At 40.2% G+C, this 15,986-nt stretch overlaps 1 protein-coding gene across 3 annotated transcripts in view; it reads left to right on the top strand.

The window, feature by feature from the left end:
* bi (T-box transcription factor bifid) overlaps positions 1–15,986 on the top strand; it is a 215,667-nt gene that overhangs the window by 79,947 nt on the left and 119,734 nt on the right. For 2 of the 3 annotated variants that reach the window (XM_017900426.1, XM_017900425.1), the window contains exon 4: positions 5,224–5,386. In XM_017900426.1, the coding sequence (XP_017755915.1) occupies positions 5,224–5,386 (163 nt within the window). The remainder of the gene's footprint in view (positions 1–5,223; positions 5,387–15,986) is intronic. The other variant, XM_017900427.1, reaches the window with a different exon arrangement.

The raw sequence follows: 15,986 nt of genomic DNA, 5'->3' as shown, positions 1-15,986 counted from the left end.
AGATTAATAAAGTAGTATTTGTAATTATTGGCACCTCGGTGGTACTATAATTAATCACATCAAAATTTCTTTCAAAAGTTAATACAAAATCTAATGAAATATTTTTTCGCGAATTAAAATATTAAAATATACATGATACTACTGTACCCTTAAAATTGGTACAATAAGAGGTCAATAAAATAATATTTCGCAATATTGACACCTCAGTGGTACTATAATTAATCATAGCAAAATTTTTTTCAAAAGCTAGGACAAAATTTAATAAAATTCTTTTTCGCGAATTAAAATATTAAAATGTACACGATACTATTGTACTCTTAACATAGGTTTATCAAGGGGTTAATAAAACAGTGTCTCTAATTATTTTCACCTCAGTGGTACCATAATTAATCATAGTGAATTTTTTTTCAAAAGCTAGGACAAAATTTAATAAAATTCTTTTTCGCGAATTAAAATATTAAAATGTACACGATACTATTGTACTCTTAACATAGGTTTATCAAGGGGTTAATAAAACAGTGTCTCTAATTATTTTCACCTCAGTGGTATCATAATTAATCATAGTGAATTTTTTTTCAAAAGCTAGGACAAAATTTAATAAAATTCTTTTTCGCGAATTAAAATATTAAAATGTACACGATACTATTGTACTCTTAACATAGGTTTATCAAGGGGTTAATAAAACAGTGTCTCTAATTATTTGCACCTCAGTGGTACCATAATTAATCATACCAAAATTTCTTTCAAAAGCTAATACAAAATCTAACGAAATATTTTTTCGCGAATTAAAATATTAAAATATACATAATACTGTACCCTTAACGTCGTTACAATAAGGGGTTAATAAAACAGTATTTCTCAATATCGACACCTGAATGGAATTATAATTAATCACGGTAAAATACTTCACACGAATTAAAAAATATTCGCGATACTGTACCCATGAATTAAATCCCCCCACAAACCCCATACAAATTCTCCACAGCGAAGTAGCTGCGAATCCTCCGATAGTATCCAAATGCGTGTCAGAAGAAAGCCGCGCATTGTTCATCTTTTTTCCCCAGAATCCTAGAGCAACTGGCTGTCGTCGCAGTTGAACCTTCTGCCAGTCATTAGCTCGCCATTAACTTTTTCCAGGAAAGCCGAATCGCGTAGCGTTCCCACGAGGCCGCGCGATCCTCGAGGCCCGTTTAACGTTTTTCCGCGTCGCGAGGGTGCTAAACGGAACATAATCGGCGGAGCCGGGAAAGCGGCGGGAAATTCGCCGACCGACTTCGCGAAAACGCGTCGGAGATCGAGATTCCGCGCCGCGTAAATGGCGAACAGCAACGGGGACCGCGCGCGGGTTCTCACGAGCGGAAGAAACGGGACCGCGTTCAAGCTCCCGCACGCTTTTTGCGCCCGCGAAATCGCTTATGCACTCTTCCCTTTCCCGCGGTGTCGGATGCGTCCGTGTCCGACTTAGGCTAGCTTATTCACAGTTTCTTCCACGCAGATCTTCGCGCGAGATTCGAAACCGCGGATGTTCCTTTCAGAGATATTCACCTAGTTTCTCCTCAGTTAGGTTTAACCGTGAGTAAGGGGGATGTTGAAATTTGGACAGACGAGGAATTAAAATTCGTTACGAGGCTTTGGAGTTTCCTTAATGGATATCTTGGCGCGAAATTCGAAATTTTTGGCATGGTATTTAATTGGTTAATTGCATCACACGCGCGAGGGGTGGAAAAATTGGGCAAATGATGAATTAAAATTCGTGTTCGAGGTGCTTAAAATATTTTTAATGGCAATCTTGATCCCAGATTTGAAATTGGGATGCCTTTGAGGTGGTACTTGGTTGATTAATTGCATCACACGTGTAAGGGGTGGAAAAATGGGGCAAATGATGAATAAAAATTCGTGTAAAGTTTGTATAGAGTTTCTTTAATAAAGATCTTGGCGCGAGATTTAAAATTGGGACTTTTAATTGGGAAAATACTTAATTACTTAAATTACAATTGCACATGGGGATGAAAAATATAGGGCAAACGATATTTAAAAATTCATGTTAAGGGTCTTTGGTGTTTCCTTAATAAAATTGTTTGCATGAGATTCAAAATTGGGATTCTTCATTAAGAAAATTTTTAGTTACTTAAATTCGAGGGGAAAACGAATATGAGGGTGTATAAATGGAAGAATGACGAATTGAAATTTAGGTTCGTTAGAGAGATATTTATGGAGAAATGGGACATAATGGGACATTTAATTTATACCTTGAGTTCCACGACTTTGGGATGCAACATTGTGCAAGTGACAAACAAACCCTAAAATTTAGGGTAGGTATCTTCGAAGTCCCTTTAATGGAAATCTCGTCGAAATTCGAAACTCTGCTCTCTTCATTAAAATATTTAATTAATCGTTCAAATTCCACATATCGGTGCTGTAAAAATGATCAAACAATAAATTAAAATTCGTCTTTAGACTCTTCTAAGTTCCCCTAAGGAAATCTCAGTACCAAATTCAAAATTTGGAACGTTTCTCTCGGAATTACGAAACTTCGATCTTCTTCGAAGAGCTATTTAATTAATTATTCATATTCCACATATCATTGCTGTAAAAATCCATCGAATGAATTAAAATTCATCTTAATAGTCTTCTAAATTCCCCTAAAGGAAATCTCGGTACCACATTCAAAATTGGATACGCTTTTCTCAAAGTTACGTAACTGGTTAGTCGTGTTCCACGCAGAGGCTCGCAAAAATTCGCGTGGAGAATGTTTGGACGTCTCCCCTATTTCGAAATTCAAGACCTCGTCACTTTCGTCCCGTTCTATCGAATTGGACACGGCTGTTAGACGAAATAGGGGCAGTTGGCGAGGAATGGAACGCGAAGGAAGAACGCGAGGAGAGAAGTCGACACTCGGCCAATCGAAAGGCAGACCACAATGAACGATTACATCACGCAGGCGACCGCAGCCACTTTGGAACTCGTCGAACGAGTTCTTCTTCGTTCGCTCGTTTTGACCCACCTGCGATCCGACTACGAACGGCCAGACACGCCTCCCTTAAAAGACAACAATCGCGGTAGCCGGTGCTTAGAGGAATCAGCCGAGAAACTTGCACACCTTTTCCTCCGCTTCCTATTCGCGGTAACCCTCCACCATTTCCCATTCCGCGATTTCCCTTTCGCCATATCTGCCAACATTTTCCTCTAGCTGCAAGCGTGTCTTTGATATTCGGGGGTGGTTTTCTGTGCGGTATTTCTTCGGGGATTTATATTCAGAATTGGGGTTAGATGAAGCTTTGAGTTAGTTGAGAAAATTTATCTTCGAATTTTTTAACAGTCAATCTGACAGTGAACCATGACCGATTAAATGACAGGTTAACGAAGAAATAAGAAAAGTGGAATACTAGGAGATATTGAGAAATTGATTTTTGGATTTTTCTTTTTTTCATTAAATCTGGGCTTGGAAATTGGGGTTGAAGGTAGCTTTAGGTTCATTGGAAAAATTCATCCTGGAATTTTTTAATACTGAATTTACTATGACTAGTCAAATGACAGGTAAAGGAAGAAATAAGAAAAGTGGAATACTAGGAGATATTGAGAAATTGATTTTTGAATTTTTCTTTTTTTCATTAAATCTGGGCTTGGAAATTGGGGTTGAAGGTAGCTTTAGGTTCATTGGAAAAATTCATCCTGGAATTTTTTAATACTGAATTTACTATGACTAGTCAAATGACAGGTAAAGGAAGAAATAAGAAAAGTGGAATACTAGGAGATATTGAAAAATTGATTTTTGAATTTTTTTTTCATCAGATAGGGCTTGGGAATTTGGGTTGAAGGTAGCTTTAGGTTCATTGGGAAAATTCATCCTGGAATTTTTTAATACTGAATTTACTATGACTAGTCAAATGACAGGTAAACGAAGAAATAAAAAATGTAGAATACTAGGAGATATTGAAAAATTCATTTTCATTATTTTCATTAAATTTAGACTTGGGAATTAGGGTTGAAGGTAGCTTTAGGTTCATCGGGAAAATGTATCGTGGAATTTTTTAATACTGAATTTACTATGACTAATCAAATGACAGGTGGGTAAAGAAAAAAGAAAGTGGAACATACGAAGATAATTAAAAATTGCTTTTTAGATTTTTTTTCATTACATTTAGGCTTGGGAATTAGGGTTGGAGATAGCTCTGGGATGAAGAATTTATATTGCAATTTTTTAACAATCATTTAACTATCATGACCTGTCAAATGGCAGGTAAACGTGTAAGAAAAGTGGACGAGGATTATTGAAAACTAGATCATGCCTAAATTATGGCAACAACGTTGAATGGGAAATTTATAATTAAAGTATAGTAAATGATCATTTAGACTTTGGTAAATTTTCTGTCAATATCTCGAAGACTTTTGAAATAACATTAGGTATGTCATAGTAATTTCAGTAATTTCAAACTCACTGTCGTCTCTATACATATATACGAAGTATTTAATTGCTGAGTTGATCAACTATCCAGAATGAAAAATAGAAATTGAGAGTGCTCGGTATTCAAATTTAAAAAATACATATATACATCTATTTACTTAGTATATACCTCCATGTATTCTACACCCAGCAAAACATAATCTGCAAATTTTTGATAGGAATGAAAATGATTCTCAAATTTACTGAATAATTTAGAAAAATGATATTACCAATATGAAAAGCCAATTTACATATTTGCTAAATTGACAATTTTCGTGTCACTTATTTCCATCCCATTTCATTAATATACAAAATACGTTCACCATTTTCCCATTCGTTTTTTAAACACCATCCTTCATGGTGCCAATTTGGGTGCCAATTTTAACCCTTTGTACTCGACGATTTTTTGACTAAAGAAGAGTAGGAGTTCAAAGATTTCCTGCTATAAAACTGAGGATATTTTTTTGAGCAGTAGAGAAGGAATCGTATGTCAATTAGCACGTAGAATTATTAGATCTCGATACCTCGCACACCGTTACATTACCTGAAATTTGACATATTAATAAATATCGATCTTCGAAATTTTATCAAATGGCGACTAAAGGGCGCTTCTCGAGTGCAAGGGTTAAATTTCCATAGATCGACTCGAATACTTTTAAGAAACTTATAATTCCCTCGAATCCCTCTATGAGTATAGATTTTAGATCTAATAATATTTTTCTCGGTAATAAATTTTGAAATAGGAAAATTTCAAAGATGTTAACATGTTTGTCGAACAGCAGGTGGATGGTGGCGGGGAAGGCCGACCCGGAAATGCCGAAGAGGATGTACATCCACCCGGATTCGCCGAGCAGCGGTGAGCAATGGATGCAGAAGGTCGTGAGCTTCCACAAGCTGAAACTCACTAACAACATCAGCGACAAGCACGGCTTTGTAAGTACTGTACGTAACGCCAACCAAACAATTACTTACTTACTAGCCTGTAAGTTGGAGCTCCGAGTCTCGCAATTAATCGCTAACGTTTGCCCGGCTAACGACCTAACGATCGGCCGATTAAAAGCTCGTTAGGCCGCGTGCACGCGGCACTCTCCGTCCTCGACGATGACCACTTACAACTACACGCCTGTTTCGCCAATTTTCTACGATCTATATCAGCGTTCGAGTTCATTACAAAGAAATCCTTTTCGTTTCGTTAAGAAGTAACGGAAGAACGTATGCAGCCTAGTTAGACACTCCGGAAAGAAATCTGACAGTGTGACACGCGATAGCGATGAACCCTCTATAACCCCATTTTCTACTGCTCGCGAGGGAAGAGTTTGGTCTAGATGTTACCATTTATAGTTCGTATCGATAAACCGATACCTGTGAGATGGAGAACATGATCAGTCTCCAATTTACTGACTTTAGAGGATTAAGTGAATCCTCTCTAAGTTCATTTTCGTTTCCTTTTGCTCGTGTCGAGAAAGCTAGGTCTAAAAATTGCCATTTAGAGTTTGTATCATTGCACTGGTGTTTATATTAGACAGAATATCATCTATCCCCAAAGGACTGACCCTAGACTCACTGAATCATCTCTAACTGCATTTTCCTTTGCTCTCGATGGAAAAGCTAGGTCTAAAAATTGCCATTTAGAACTTGGGTCACTGTAGGCACTGTTCTCTATAGGACATAAAACAGTATTAATTATCGATTGATTGACCCTAAACTCACTGAATCCTCTCTAACTACATTTTCCTTTGCTCGCGATGAAAAAGCTAGGTCTAAAAATTGCCATTTAGAGTTCTTGTCATTGTACTGGTATCTGTAAAACATAGAACAGTATTACTTATCGATTGTTTGACTCTAGACTCACTGAATCCTCCTTAACTTCATTTCCCATTGCTCGCGATGGAAAAGCTAGGTCTAAAAATTGCCATTTAGAATTCGTGTCATTGTACTGATATCTATAGAATATAGAACGGTATTACATATCGATTGATTGACTCTAAACTCACTGAATCATCCTTAACTTCCTTTCCCTTTGCTCGCGATGGAAAAGCTAGGTCTAAAAATTGCCATTACCAATTTGTGTCATTGAACTGGTGTTTATATGACACAGAACATCATCTATCCCCAATTGACTGACCCTAGACTCACTGAATCCTCCTTAACTGCATTTTCCTTTGCTCGTGATGAAAAGCTAGGTCCAAAAATTGCCATTTAGAGTTTGCGTCATTGTACTCGCGTCCATACGACATAGAACATCATCATTCTCTAATTGACTGACCCTAAAATCCCCGAACTCTCTCTAAGTCACCAATTGACAGACTCTAGGCTTCCCTAACCCTCTATAACTCTATTTTCCTTTGGTCGCGATGAAAAAGTTAGGTCTGAAAGTTGGCATTTATACTTTGTATCGCTGTACTAGTATATATGTGACATAGAACATCGCCAATCCTCAATTGACTGACCCCAGACTCACTGGATCCTGCCTAAATCACCAATTGTTTCATCGAACCTTCTCTAACCCCATTTTTCTAACTCGCTATGAAAAAGTTAGGATTCTAATTACTATATACACGTTATCTCGTATCTACCGACATCCGTAAGATCCGAAACCTCACCCATCATCGGTTAATCGAGCCCAGAGTCACGATTATTCCCCAACAAAGAAATCAACGGTATCGGTCTCTAATCTCTGTCAATGTACCATCCGAAACTTGCACCCTGGAAGGAAGGAAAGCCACATTTGCCGTCTCGGTATAAAAATCGGAGGAGCACTGGCCGTTAACCTTACCCCGAGGATTCCTCTGTCCGTAATCCCCGAGGATTAAGTTATCGCGATGGATTTCGGCGTCAAGTAGTTGCAGCAGCCGGTGCCCCGGTGGTGGCCCGTCCGCTCCTCTCTATTAGCCTCCCCCCTGGCCTCTGGCAGCCCCCGGTTACATAGTGGTCTCTCCATCGTTTTCTGTGAGAAGACGACGAAGAGGGGGCCCCGGTCTGCGGAAGCCAGCGTCGAAGCAAAGAAGCCTGGTTCTTTCAGCGGCCTCCTCCTCCGCCCCTCTCTGGGACGCGGACGCTGCACCGTTCTCCTTTTTTGCGAATCCTTTTTGCGGCAGTCCGTGTCGGCGTCCTTTGAAGGATCCTGCATCGCTGGCTCGTGAAATCTAGTCCTCCAGCCGGGGCCCAGAGCGATGTCAATGGCTGGCACAGCCCGACCTTTGTTACGACCAAGCAGCCTTTCTCTTCCTCCTCCAACCACCTCGTCCTCCGCCACCTCCTCATCCTCCTGCTGCCGCCTCGTCCTCTGCTCTTCTTCGTCCTGGCCTTCTCCGCGCTGCTGGAACACCGCGTGCCAATCGCGCGGTACGCCACCGTTGCTCCCTCTTCCTCCGGCCCCTTCCATTCTTTGCCCGAGCTCCCCTGGGCCCGGATGGGGTTGAAGGGACGAGCAGTCGCAAGGTAACCACCGTGTTAGCCACGGTTCACCTGCGTCCTCTAGCCCCTCAGCCTGTGCACGAGCCCAGAAAATGCCAAGGGCTTCCACCAGGGCTGCCCAGCGCCGGCCAGCCGGCTCAACCCTTTCCGCATTCGGGGAACATTCGATCGGGATTCTCGTCGCTCAAGATCGCTTTGGTCCCGAGGATGTGGGGCGGAAGATCCGCTGCGGCTTTCACGCCATCGTCAGCTGGCGGATCTCTATCTTCCCGACGCTGCAGCGCCCTCTACGCGGCTTCACCCCCGTTTCAGAAGAGCTGTATAGGTTATGGTTAAATGTAGCGTGTATCAGGTACTATGCCGGTGGTTTTGAACTCAAGAATGAGAGAATCTGGGCCACCAAGTGCGGTTTTTCAGAGTTTGAGAACGGGGGAGTGTCAATTGGGTATGTTGACAGAGGCTTGGCGAAATTTGCAGAATTTTGCGCTATGACGATAGTTGGGTACAGGATTTATACAGAAAGGAGACCTTTGGGAACTTAGGGGTACGTGAACATAATTGGACGGTGACATCGTGATGCTGATGTAATTATTTTTCGATACACAGACACGTCACGATTAGCTCGATCCTCCAGCAATGTACATTTCGAAGTTTAGTCCTTTCTCTTTCCAAAATTCCATATTATTATTTTAAAAACAGGACACTATTGTTGTACTCTATAATAGCATGTGCATCCAGTTGTTTGTAGCGAAACAAAGTTCACTTATCCAAAATGGCGAATGTCTAAGCACCTAGTATTAATTCCTAGATTCAGTTAATATCTTTAGACATCTCTTTCTACATTTCACAATTATGCTTCATAGAATCCACATGAGTCATAGCGAGCAACTGGATAACTCTATCCTTCTGTCAAGAAGGCAAACTCTGAGTGCATACACGGATTATGTGATCAAGAACATAAGTAGCATGTAATAGAAAGCAAAGATTGTTTAGAGCTATCTAAGACAGGTCTAAATGTCAAACCAAGCCTATACCAATGAACCAAAAATTCTCCAGTTACCCTAACTACCTGAATATCAATTTCTAGTTTTAGGAAAATATTCCTAACACCTGTCAATTCCATTAATTTTCTAAAAATTGTCATGTGCTTATCACATGCATGTCAAGTCAGTTCCAATACTTTCACGAATTATCCTCGATTCGCAACTTACTCAGAATAAGATGAGTTAGGGTACCAAGGTGCGTGGACGAGAAACCTCGACTTGACTCCCGAGTCTGCCTAATTTCCCTGGCCCATGAGCCAGCGCGGTCAGGTCGGCGGAAAGCCGGGAAATTAGCGCGAACAGCACTCTGGACCGCTCTAGGGAGCAGATAGATCCGTAATCCCCGGCTCAAGTCGGCGGCCCTTTGTCGGGAAAATCCCGTGGCGGCAAACAAAAATGAGACACTCGACTCGGCTCGAGTCCTTCGAGATGGCTTCCTCGAGTGCCGGCTCGAGCCCTCTGGCACACGAGCAAACACAGCTCGGGCTGAAGGACCAGGAGGTCAGCAAACACCGGGAAAAACGGCCAGCCTAGGCTCCTGTTGCTCCCGTTTTCTTTCTTCCCGCGGACCATCCTTACCCCCCAATTCGGCCTTCGACCCGCGTGGGAACCTTCGGACCAAGTCTTACCTCTCAGAACCGTGTTTTCGGGGTTAATGGATTCCGGATTTGGTCAATTCGACGTGGAAAACGCGATGAAGTTTGTCCCCATCCCAGGCAGCCTGAAGGACTCCTTTGTTAGCCTGGGTTCCTTCGTGTCTTCTTCAGACGATGAATCATGCGTGTTTCTTTTTTCCCAAATATTCGAATATGACGATTTATTGGGCTTTTATTTTGTGAAATGTAAATATCTGGTTTTTAAAGAATCGATACCGAAGATAGCATGGTCTACATGATTATTTCTAAAAGTGTCATTAAAAATTTCGAATTTTATTATCGTAATCATTCATCTTTGTGGTTCTTCTGATATACCTAATCAATTTTTCAACGTCTCTTATCATTCCACAACTTTCCAAAATCTTTATCAACTGCTTTGTGTAGTACTAACCTTCCTCTACAAAATCAAATTTGATTTATAATCATACGATGTTTTTCTGCCGAGATATAGCTATTATTCTGAAGTTACTCGAAGAACACTAAAAGTTATTAAGCGTGCTGTCATTTTGTATTGTATATATAGGGTGGGTCACTAAATACTGTCTTCTAGGTCAGTTCTAATTCAGATTGCAATTTTATCGTTGTCAGGAAAACCGGTTAATTTTTTAATACAAATAGATTAACACTGTTTCTCTAAAGACTGTCAAGCTGCATAGACTTATGTTACAAAAAACATGCGATTACTATTAAGAAAGACATTAATGACTTTCAGATGACCTTTACACCTCCACACACAAGGAAACTAGGCCTTCTAAACCATTCAAATCCGCGTTAAAAATTTTTCACAGCACCTAATAGTAAAGACGTGAACGTAATTGACAGTATTTAGCGACCCGCCCTGTGTAATGTGACATTTACGTGTCACAAACCAGTGATTCCTGTGCTAAGGGATTTAGGGTAGTATTCTGAACGGCAACACACCAAAGCTCGTTCCTCGGAGAGCACGGGGATGAACCGTGCCCGAGTCGAGAGGCGGAGGAAGCACGCAGAAGCAACAGAAGCCCGGGTGTCGCGGGTTTTCCCTCGATTTAGTCGTTCTCCGCGCCACTTGACCCGCTGCCTTTATCAAGAATACTTGATCTCCGCGTTTAATCCGCGCCGCGAGCAGGCATCCGTCGTCCTTTCAGCCGGGATCGGCCAACCGCTGTCATAAAGAAGATCCGGCGAGTCCTCGTTTTCGAGTGCTCCGACAAAAGCGCAGCTTCTCCACGCCTCGCGTCGATATCTCCGTTCTTCTCGCGGATATCGACTTCCCTGTCGCTTCGTCCTCCATTTCTGTACCCCCTGACGATCGAACCTGCTTCGATACCTTCGCGATCTGGCATCGATCGGTTTGACAGAATCTTGCCCTTGTCAAACATCTCGCGATTCACATAGACCTGTGATCGGTTTCTACCTCGATCCTTAACTCGACATTTAGTCATCATTTTTCATTTAAATAGAATCTTCTTTAACCCTGTCATGATTGGGACCTAGTTAGTTCGTACTTGGGAAATTAGATAGTTCCAAATTCCACACAGAGTTTGAATTTATCTTCGTACCTTTTGAGCAATGATATATGTATTTACGAAACGTGTTCAGCATCTCGTGTGATGTATTTAAATTATATTGAAATGGGTGGAATTGACAGGATCTTGGGTTGGGCCCAGGGTGAAACGCATACCTTCCTTTTCCTTTCGTTCCTTTTAGCACCACCGTCACCATAGGAGGACCCCCTACCTCCCCACAGGGTTAATAGTCGATTGACAGAACGGGAAGTCTGTCAATAATAAAGTGGTTAATAAACATTTTGTGCTTCTTCGATTTAGACTCCTTTCATAGATAAATGATGTATGAAATTGTTTGACAGTCTGTACCCCTTCTTGATGTCAATTTGGACTTCCAGTTTTGTACGTCCTGAGTCAGAAAAGTAGCTAAAGTTGACAGAAAATTGCTCAGCTGATGACAGGTAATGTTGTTCTTTGAAAGACACCGATATTTCGAAAAACTTGACTGAAACTAGCTTGACAGCAAGGTGTTGAATTAGGTAAGAAGCCTCTGCACTGATTAGCCTAAGTAGCTCAGGGTGTAGAGTTTGCCTCGTCTCGGAAAATTTTTCACCAGCAGCGCGATCTATCAACTTCAGCTGCGAAAATTATTTAAAAACTGCTCGTGAAACCGCTTCTCCCGGCTCCGAGGGAAAATATCAGGTTCCGGAAAGGCACGTCAAACGTTGACGGAAACTTGCAGAAGGGAAGCGGGAAAAAAGGCCATGGGGAGGACAGAGGGGAAAATAAGAAGAGAGAAAGAGAGAGTAAAGGACAGGGAAAAAATAGAATCAGGCAGAAGTCCAATCGGAGTTGGCCGGAAAATCAGTTTTAATGTCCATTTCCCGGAGCTTCGGGCCGGGATCCTTTTTCCAATATCCCGAAAATTAAAACGGGAAACAATCAGCGCGGACGAACGAATCGAGCGAAACTGGATCAAACGTGCCTCGCAGCTTTAATTATCCAGCGTGTCCAGCACGCTGGCGCGCGCGAGCGAGCGAGCGTACGCGGCCAATTGCACGCTCCCGTTTCTCCCTGCTGTGATTTGCTTAGCGTGTACCTGCACACCTGTAGTCCGCCTGGCCGCCGACATGTCGCTTAGCCTTCCATTACCCACCCCCTGCGCCACCCTCGCGCTTCATTTTTCCCATTTCACCCGCGCTGCCTCGCGATGGAAATTGTTTCGAGCGCGGACGAGCCGCCACGAGCGGAAAAAATTCACGGGAATATTATACACTGGTCGTCCGAGGGGGTGGGTAAGAAACGGGGATTCGTTTCGGTTCGGGTCGGGGGTGCGTTTGTGATCCGGGACTAGTCGGGCTGGGATATTGGAAGATAATTACTATTTTTTCTTCCCGTTAGTGCTTTTTTGGAGAGTATAAATCGCATGGGGTTCCCATGCTTGATATAATACGGGGGTGAGATAGCTTCGTGTATGCGAAATTCGCATAAATTCGGGGAACTGAGGTAGATTTTTTTATTTGAATTTATTCCTCTGACTAGAATTGAATATTTGTATTCTTTGATTAGGTTTTGGAATTATTGTATTTTATAGATAGGGATGAGTATATAACAGGGATGAATATAACACAGGGATGAGAAGCTTTGTGTATGGAAAATTCGCATAAATTCGGGGAACTGAGGTAGATTTTTTTATTTGAATTTATTCCTCTGACTAGAATTGAATATTTGTATTCTTTGATTAGGTTTTGGAATTATTGTATTTTATAGTGCAGGGATGAGTATATAGCAGGGATGAGAAGCTTCGTGTATGCGAAATTCGCATAAATTCGGGGAACTGAGGTAGATTTTTTTATTTGAAATTATTCCTCTGACTAGAATTGAATATTTTTATTCTTCGATTAGGTTTTGGAATTATTGTATTTTATAGTGCAGGGATGAGTATATAGCAGGGATGAGAAGCTTCGTGTATGCGAAATTCGCATAAATTCGGGGAACTGAGAGAGATTTTTTTATTTGAAATTATTCCTCTAATTGGAATTGAGTATTTGTATTCTTTGATTAGGTTTTGGAATTATTGTATTTTATAGATAGGGATGAGTATATAACAGGGATGAATATAACACAGGGATGAGAAGCTTTGTGTATGGAAAATTCGCATAAATTCGGGGAACTGAGGTAGATTTTTTTATTTGAAATTATTCCTCTAACTAGAATTGAATATTTTTATTCTTTGATTAGGTTTTGGAATTATTGTATTTTATAGTGCAGGGATGAATATAACACAGGGATGAGAAGCTTTGTGTATGGAAAATTCGCATAAATTCGGGGAACTGAGGTAGATTTTTTTATTTGAAATTATTCCTCTAACTAGAATTGAATATTTTTATTCTTTGATTAGGTTTTGGAATTATTGTATTTTATAGTGCAGGGATGAGTATATAGCAGGGATGAGAAGCTTCGTGTATACAAAATTCGCATAAATTCTTGGAACTGAGGTAGATTTTTTTATTTAAAATTATTCCTCTAATTGGAATTGAATATTTGTATTTTTTGATTAGGTTTTGGAATTATTGTATTTTATAGTGCAGGGATGAGTATATAGCAGGGATGAGAAGCTTCGTGTATGCAAAATTCGCATAAATTCTTGGAACTGAGGTAGATTTTTTTATTTGAAATTATTCCTCTAACTAGAATTGAATATTTTTATTCTTCGATTAGGTTTTGGAATTATTGTATTTTATAGTGCAGGGATGAGTATATAGCAGGGATGAGAAGCTTCGTGTATGCGAAATTCGCATAAATTCGGGGAACTGAGAGAGATTTTTTTATTTGAAATTATTCCTCTAATTGGAATTGAGTATTTGTATTCTTTGATTAGGTTTTGGAATTATTGTATTTTATAGATAGGGATGAGTATATAACAGGGATGAATATAACACAGGGATGAGAAGCTTTGTGTATGGAAAATTCGCATAAATTCGGGGAACTGTGGTAGATTTTTTTATTTGAAATTATTCCTCTAACTAGAATTGAATATTTTTATTCTTCGATACGTTAGGTTTTGGAATTATTGTTGTTTATAGCATAGGGGGTTAATGTTACCCCTTGACATTCGCCATTTAGAAGATTTGTAAAAATTAATAAGGGAGTGCTGAATTGAATAATAGTGTAAGATACAGGAAATATCGGAATAAAGGCCAGGTATAATTTTTTAAAATTGAATATATGTACCTTTTGGATGCATAAGGTTTTGGAATTATTTTATAGTGCAGGGGGTTAATGTTACCCCTTGGCACACACCCCCACAAAATTTGTAAAAATTAATAACGGAGTTTTGAATTAAATAGTAGGGTAAAGGTGAACGAAATATCGAAATAAAGTCCAGATATAATTTTTTAAAATTGAATATATGTAATTTTCGGATGCTTAAGGTTTCGGAATTATTTTATAATGCAGAGAATTAATGTTACCCCTCGATATCTGCCACTCAGAAAATTTGTAAAAATTAATAACGGAGTTTTGAATTAAATACTAGGGTATAGATACACGAAATATTGGAATAAGGTCCAGAAATAATTTTTTAAAATTGAATATATGTACTTTTTCACTACGTTAGGTTTTGGAATTATTTTATACTGCAAGGGATTAACGTTAACCCTTCACTCTCGCCACTTAGAAAAATTGCAAAAATGAAGAAAGAAATGTCAAATTAAATAGTAGTGCAGAGATACCTGAAATATCGGAATAAAATAATTCTACAATCTAATTTATATAGATGATTGTAGATGAATAGGATAAGATTGTACGTCGAGGAAGGTTGAGAAACCCTGTCCTGGTGTGGAGATTTTATAAATAATTTCGCTCGTTTTCGAATGGAATTGACTACACCACGATCGGTTATGGTCTTGTTATTTTAATTTGAGACATAAAAATGGATAAAAATCAAATCGGTATAATGGCACACTGGAAGTGCCATAATAGCTTAATGGATAGTAAATAATAGCAGTAAAATCTGGAAAAATGTGAGCCGAGAAAGCTATAGCTTCCACGACCCTTCACGCTATACAGGGTTAAGGTGTGTTCATATTTCTATGCTTATTTATACCGAGTTCCATTATACAGGGTGAGTCACGTGACATGTCCACGGAGTCTCGTGTTTCACAAAAGAATTGACGTAGACACAACGATTCGTCGGTGAAATGACTTTTTATACTACTTACTTATCCAGGAGACATTAACAATAACCGATCCAACTCGTTCTCAGTTTCTCGCATCAACCCCCATGAAAATAAATTACACTCTCCTGAACGTATATCAACAAGCGAAAAATTAGTATAATCTTATCACGCTTAGGACAAGTATATAATAACTAATTAAAATAAATTAACACTAGGATGTACACCTTCTCGCAATTAAATCCGAACTTAATTAAATATTCACACCTCCCCTATATATAGATCAACGTTTAAAAATCTCATTCGTGGCCGAGTCACGTGACTCACCCCGTACAGTCAGCGGGAAAAGTTTTTCCGACGATGGCGAGTGCTCAGACACGACATTGCAGCCAGAAAGCTCGAGCCAGCCGAGAGGGTTGAGGGTTGAAGTCCGACAGCGAACCTAACTACTAACATATTCCTCCGAGACCTTGATCCCTATTCCGTCACGTTCTCGAAACGCGAACTCGCGAAAACGGGAAAAGGGTAAAAAGGACAGGGAATGATCCCCGACAAGAGCGTGCAAGAAGCGCCAACCCCACGATCTCCATCTTCCCACCACCAAGGAGCTGCAGCCACACCCTTCGCCCCAGACAAACCTGCCTCCCGCGGCGACAAAGAGTGCGCGTTAATTGAACAAAAATCCTCATCAACATCCCCTATTCTTGCCCCCCGAAAACCCGTCTCCCACGCGCCGATAACAACATCCCTAATGTGCCCGG

The sequence above is a fragment of the Eufriesea mexicana genome, unplaced genomic scaffold (assembly GCF_001483705.2).
Source record: "Eufriesea mexicana isolate 0111107269 unplaced genomic scaffold, ASM148370v2 scaffold1223, whole genome shotgun sequence".
Taxonomy (NCBI): domain Eukaryota; kingdom Metazoa; phylum Arthropoda; class Insecta; order Hymenoptera; family Apidae; genus Eufriesea; species Eufriesea mexicana.
Note: the sequence above shows the minus strand (reverse complement) of the source record. Positions and strands in the feature narration are given on the sequence as shown.